The following is a 6,000-nucleotide window of genomic DNA, read 5'->3' as shown; positions in this document are numbered from 1 at the left end:
GCCCACGCCGCCCCTGCGGCTGTCGGCTCCCCCTCGTGGCCCCCCGCCGCCCCCCTTGCGCCCGGGCTCCGGCGTGCGGGACACCTTGGCAGTGTGGCAGGAGCCGGGCTGGGGGCAGGCTGCAAGTGCCGTGCTAGGCGCAGCGCCCGGGCAGGGAGGCGGCGGCAGGAGGAGCCTGCAGTGATGCGCACCCAGCGGCCGCTCCTCTGACACGCTCTCCTTGGCACCCAACTTGGGAGGGGAGCTGCCCAGCCTGGCACCGGCGGGATCCAGCGGCAGGGGCGGGACCCTTCCCCGGGCTCGCCTCCCTCGGCTTGCCGAGACCCGCGTCCCCCAAGCGCGTCGGGAGGAGGCGATCCCGGGCCGGGGAGCTGGGGGGGCTCGGGGGGTGGGGTGCGAAGCCGGCAGCCGAGGAGAAGGAGCCTGGGAGCCAGCCCTGAGGGGACGGACACAGACGCTCAGCCGGGGAGCGATGCCTTCAGCTCGCGGCCGGGCCGCCTCCGCGCCCGGGGTGCTGCTCCTGGCTCTGGTGGTGCACGGCAACTTCGGGCGCTGCGTAGCAGGTAAGGAACCGAATCAACGCGATGTTGGTACGGACGAGCCGCGGCGCCTCTGCGCCCGGCCACCGCCGGCCTTCTGTCTCCGCGGGGGTCGGGCTGGGTGCCCGCAGGGGAGGCAGCCCCCCGGAGCCCCTCCTAAGTTTGCCCTCGCTCTCGGCTCCTGGTTGTCGGGAGCGCACGGTTGGCCCCTTCTGCCTGGGGCTGAGTCCGAGCTGTCCCGCGGCGGCAGGAACGCGAGCGGGGCTTTAATAACAGGCTAGCCGGCAGGAAAACTGCTGCCTTGCTGGCCCCGTGGCGGCTGCCGAGGCTGAGCCGTCTTTAAGTCACAGAAAAACCAGAGAAACGTTCCCATTATATTTGGAGAGGAAACTGGAGCAAATTATTCCACATCTGCACCGGGCTGGTTTCCCACTGCTCCCTAAGTAGTGATTGAGGGGGAGCTGGAACAAACCCAGGTATTTCAGTCAGTTCAGAGCGGGGGGAAGACGGTTACTCACTAACTCTTCCCGTACTTTTGGTTGCCTCGTTGATTAATTTTGCACAAATGAAAATACTTCACACAAGGGATCAGGGGTAGCCCAGGCAGGATTCGGGCTGTAGCATTTGAGAGGTGGGTTTTCCCCTTGGATTGTTGTTTTTATGAAGTTGGAAACTGTTGGTAGAAGAGGAAGGCGAATTAGACACAAATGTTAAAGGCTGGCGGAGAGAAAGAATGACAGCATTAAATACCTCTAAAAGGGGGGTTAAAAAAAATGTCTGTTCTGCCCCTCAGTTACTTGTAAGACCGTGAGTGGGGACGTGGGAATAGGGGCCCGCCGGTACATTTCCAACCCCTCAAACTGTGGGCCTCGTTCTTCCACCTTTGCCTAGGTTGACAATAGTCTCATTGAAGCCCTGGAGGCGATTCACGGTGAGCACAGGTAGTAAAAGGGTCTCATGCAAGGGAAATAGGAGCATGCTCACTTTTGCAGAAATACAGAGCTGTAGCTCAGGAAAGCTTATGCTCAAATAAATGGGTTAGTCTCTAAGGTGCCACAAGTACTCCTTTTCTTTTTGCGAATACAGACTCACACGGCTGTTACTCTGAAACCTGTGCAACTTTAGTAGCTGACTCCGCCACCCCTTACTTTTGCTGAGTAGCATCTTTCTTCAAAAAGAAAAGGAGTACTTGTGGCACCTTAGAGACTAACCCATTTATTTGAGCATGGGCTTTCGTGAGCTACAGCTCACTTCATCGGATGCATACTGTATGCATCCGATGAAGTGAGCTGTAGCTCACGAAAGCTCATGCTCAAATAAATGGGTTAGTCTCTAAGGTGCCACAAGTCCTCCTTTTCTTTTTGCGAATACAGACTAACACGGCTGTTACTCTGAAACCCATCTTTCTTCAGGTTCATGTCTAACCATGGAATAAGATGCTACTCAGAGGCCCTTGTTCATATAATATCTTTCAGATGAACCACACAACCTCAGATGCTTTCCTCTAAGGTAAATAGTCAATTACAGTGGGAAGAATTAAGAGGTCTAGGCAAGGGAGAACATAAATATCTTCAGATGAACGTAGAAAGGAGTTGGAGAATGAATGAGCAGTGTTAGTTTGGCCTTTTTAGGTGCAGTATTTACTGCTGAAGGCCTCAAATTCCAGGGGAAAGAGGGGACTAGAGTATGGACCTTTCAGACTGTCAGATTACACTTTTGCGGTAAGAAACAGTGTAGGAGTTTTGACCTTCTGGTTTCAGGAGGGTGAGTCAAAGTCCTCCTGTGGATCGTTGACATTTTTGTCTGTCTGATTGCTGATGGCTGTGTATGTTCTGTTCTGTGTGTATATTAAAGAGACCTTTCTGTGGTGGAAGGGAAGGAGACAGTAAACTATCTAATTAGGTAGGTACGCCACATGGTTTTGTGCTGCTTACACTTTTCTACAGCACATGATACAAAAGGATTAACAGACTCTTAAGTTACTGGTCCAAAGGAAAAGGGGTTCTCTCTCAGGCCTATGCATGATCTCCTGTGAGAGCGCTGGTCCATCTTTAAGCTGTTCTGTGCATCTGAGACCTGCTTTTCCGCAGAGCTTTAGAACAACAGATGGAATTGTTTGTATGTCAGACAATTTTGAAATGTAAGGCTAAATCAAAGGACAGATATGCAAAGACTATATTGGTGACAATTTGTGTCTGGTTAAATATTTATAATTGGCAATGGTTGCTACACTGTGCAGCAGCTAATGGTTTGCTAGTCTCACAGGCTAAGTGCCTTTCTTTACTAGTGCAGTGTTTGATACAAGTCTAAAAAGTTGCAACACTTACAATTTGATCTTGGCTAATTATAATTTGTCCAGAGTCTGGTATTTAAAGATGTATTTTGAAGTTGCAGTTAATGATAGGGGGAAGGTTCAGTACTGAATGGAGAACATTGTTTAAAGGGATTCAGGAATGTGAAATAGGAGCATTGGCTTAATAACGTTCAGAGTATGTTTATGAATGTGCAATGCTACAAATTAAAGAGAAGTAAAGCAATGGAGCAGATATTCCAAATCAAAGGCCCAATTCTGCATTCTTTATGCACCCAAAACACCCACTGAAATCAATGGGAAACTAGGGTGTGCAAGGAGCATGGGATTGGGCCCCTGCACAATATGGAGACACTGAATGTAGCGAGTGGGCCTGTTTTGAATTAATATTAATAACAAAGGTGCATTCCTTCGAAAATGATGATTTGGAGGCCAGGGATGAGGGAGAGGAAGGGAGACAAGGAAGCCCAGCAAGCTACCCCTGCTATTATCTCCAACTGTGATTCATTTGATTCTTACTGATGTTTTGTTTTGTTGGCAGGGAAAATTACATCCCTGCTTACAATTTCATTCTATTCAATAATCCAGAGAACTAGAGGTGCAGTTTGAGTTATGGACATAGGGGCTTCTTACTGTGGGAATAAAAAAAGGCCAAGGGTAGTAATCATTGCAACCACTGAACTCTAGAATTACCTTTTAATTATGAACTCTGATTTCTTATTGATTCAAACATGGAATTGAATCATGTTCTTCTCACACTTGATCTTCATTTTGTAAATCAGGCTGCCATGGTCGGACTAAGTGACCTAAGCCTTTCCCAACAGCTCCCAAAATTTACTAGAGGCAAACAAATCTGGTGATCATGAGTCATTTAAAGTCAGCCCTTCAAGTTGTTTGTGAGTCCCCCCCTCCCTACCTAAATAACTAAGGAGTATGTATCCTGATTCCTATGATAAAATTCTGCTGCATGCTGCCCAGAATGACTTTACTTTTAATGCCTGGCCTCTCTTTATCTCTTGATTCTGCACCGTTTATCCTTTGTCACCCGGCAGCAATAGGAAAATAAAGGTGCGAGTGTTTTCCCTTTAAGTGCAGATATAAAAAGATGTCTTCAGCTGTAGATCTCAAAAGTGAGGATCTATAAAGTTTGATGGCTGTGGAGTTTGGAAGAGACCATAACTATAAATGTCAGACCTTTGGCGTGGCCTGACAGCCTGTGACAAGCAGACAGCTTGTAATCTTTGTTGAAACTTTAAAGCCTAACTAACGTAGCTGGTCATTTTCCTCCCATATTGTGAAGAAAGAGGATGGCTGCGGAAGATGGTAGGTGTGTGTCACCAGAATTGGATGTTGTGCAGATTTGTCCTCGTCTTGTTAAAAGTATTTTTTGACAATGTGATCTTTCAGGAAAATGAACCAAGCCTTCATTTTAAAGGGTAATTAAAGATGAGTAGGAATTTTGAGAGTGTTTCTCAACTAGAAGATTTAACCCCCTCCCCCCCCAGCATACTTCACTTAGGAAGATTTATCTTTTACAAAGGAACTGTTTAAAATGGGGGGGGGGGGAATGAGGATGAGGGGAGACTAGTCTTAATGCACTGGACCTTTGCTTCTAGAGACTGACATTAGATTTCTGTCCTGGGTTAGCATAAGTGAAAATGAGTTGATTGTTTGCAAGCTGACCTATAATAGGGAATGTTTGTCCATTTAGGGGATACAAAGACAAGGAAAAAAACACACAAATATTCTGGCACACTGTGTGCTTCAGGGAGACTCAATCTATCGGAATATACTAGGGGAGGTGCAAGTCAGGATTTCAGTGAGTTGGCAAAGTTGAACAGAGGCCAGGGGAACTGGATTAGCAAGGGTACTGCAGGTCAGGATTTAGGCACATTGGCGGAGTTGCAGGGCTCAGGATGAGGATTAGAATGGGGTGCTGCAGGTCAGGATTGAAGCATGGTGGCAGAACTGTGTGGGTGCCCAAGACTGGAATAGCAGGCTGAGTGCAGGCTTAGAAAGAAATGCAGTGGATTAGATCTATATGTGTGGGAAAGTCGTACAGCTCCTGTCCTGCTCTGTCTGTCTGATGCTATCTGTCCTCCCGTTTTGTGAGCACGAAACTCAGAATTAAAGTATAATTAAAGGAAGAAAAGGAATTAAAAACAGGGTGGGGGAAAGCTGAATGTGAGGCCTGACAGGAGAGATTCATTCTCTTCTTTTTAATGGCCGAGAACTTTAATATTTTTTATTGCGCTGTATTTTCTGTTAAAGAGGGGAAGTGATGTTTAGGGTTTTATTTATCTTTCGAGAGCTTCCAGTATAGAAACAGTAGGAGTATTTGTTCCTTTGAGTTTTCTTTGGTGCTCCAGAAAATGTACTACCACCCCTATCATAAGGTTTGCTTGATGGGAATTCATTGCTATTCTCTGACATGGAGCTGGTTTTGTTGTGCATTTGGTTTTTATTAGAATTGGCATGTACAACTTGGAACAAGGATCACAAGCTCTCTAGGGTACATTTCCCTCTCCCTCTTTCTTCCCCCACACCTCAGTGCCAACTCTATGTGGGTGTGTAGTGGCTGTGAAAAAATGGAGTGTGATGATGTGACACTGACTACCATGCAGTACCAGAAACAGCGTGAACCTCTGATTGTTTATTGAAAGGTAACCTCATCGCTTCTGTTTGACTAAGATATGGGCCAACACGCAGATGGCTTTAAAAAAATAGATACACTGGTGTTTATCCTGCTTGACAGAGATGGAATCTCTGGGAGCCTGGGATTAAAATAGCCGTAGTAGGAGGTGTCGCAGCTCAGGATTGAGACGTATGAGCAGACCTGCATGATGAAAGTTTCATAGCACTGCTTGCACCAGGCTAGGTTTTCTCCAGTGCTGTCAGTTTTGTGCTTTCATCACTTTTTGAAAGGGTCTTACTCTGGGTCTCTCGCCCATTAATATACAGAAAAGGTAACCGGAAAGAGAAGGAAACTTCTTGTCCCCAGCCAGGATTGCCGGCCCTTGCCTAGTTGATATGGGTACACTAAGGTGCAGGCTTCTTCAGGCACTATAGCCCCAAATACACAGCCAGGGGCACCTCTGGATTCTGTGAGCTAGAGAGCCTTAATTGAGGATCTGTGGTTTTCAGTTTGGC

At 47.3% G+C, this 6,000-nt stretch overlaps 1 protein-coding gene across 3 annotated transcripts in view; it reads left to right on the top strand.

The window, feature by feature from the left end:
- The first annotated feature begins 416 nt into the window (after window positions 1-416).
- Window positions 417-6,000, top strand: part of UNC5B (unc-5 netrin receptor B) — a 151,138-nt gene continuing 145,554 nt past the window's right edge. For all 3 annotated transcript variants that reach the window (XM_074958936.1, XM_074958937.1, XM_074958935.1), the window contains exon 1: window positions 417-563. In XM_074958936.1, the coding sequence (XP_074815037.1) occupies window positions 473-563 (91 nt within the window). In that variant the 5' untranslated portion in view covers window positions 417-472. The remainder of the gene's footprint in view (window positions 564-6,000) is intronic.

The sequence above is a fragment of the Natator depressus genome, chromosome 7 (assembly GCF_965152275.1).
Source record: "Natator depressus isolate rNatDep1 chromosome 7, rNatDep2.hap1, whole genome shotgun sequence".
NCBI lineage: Eukaryota > Metazoa > Chordata > Testudines > Cheloniidae > Natator > Natator depressus.
This window is presented reverse-complemented; position numbering and strand designations above follow the sequence as displayed.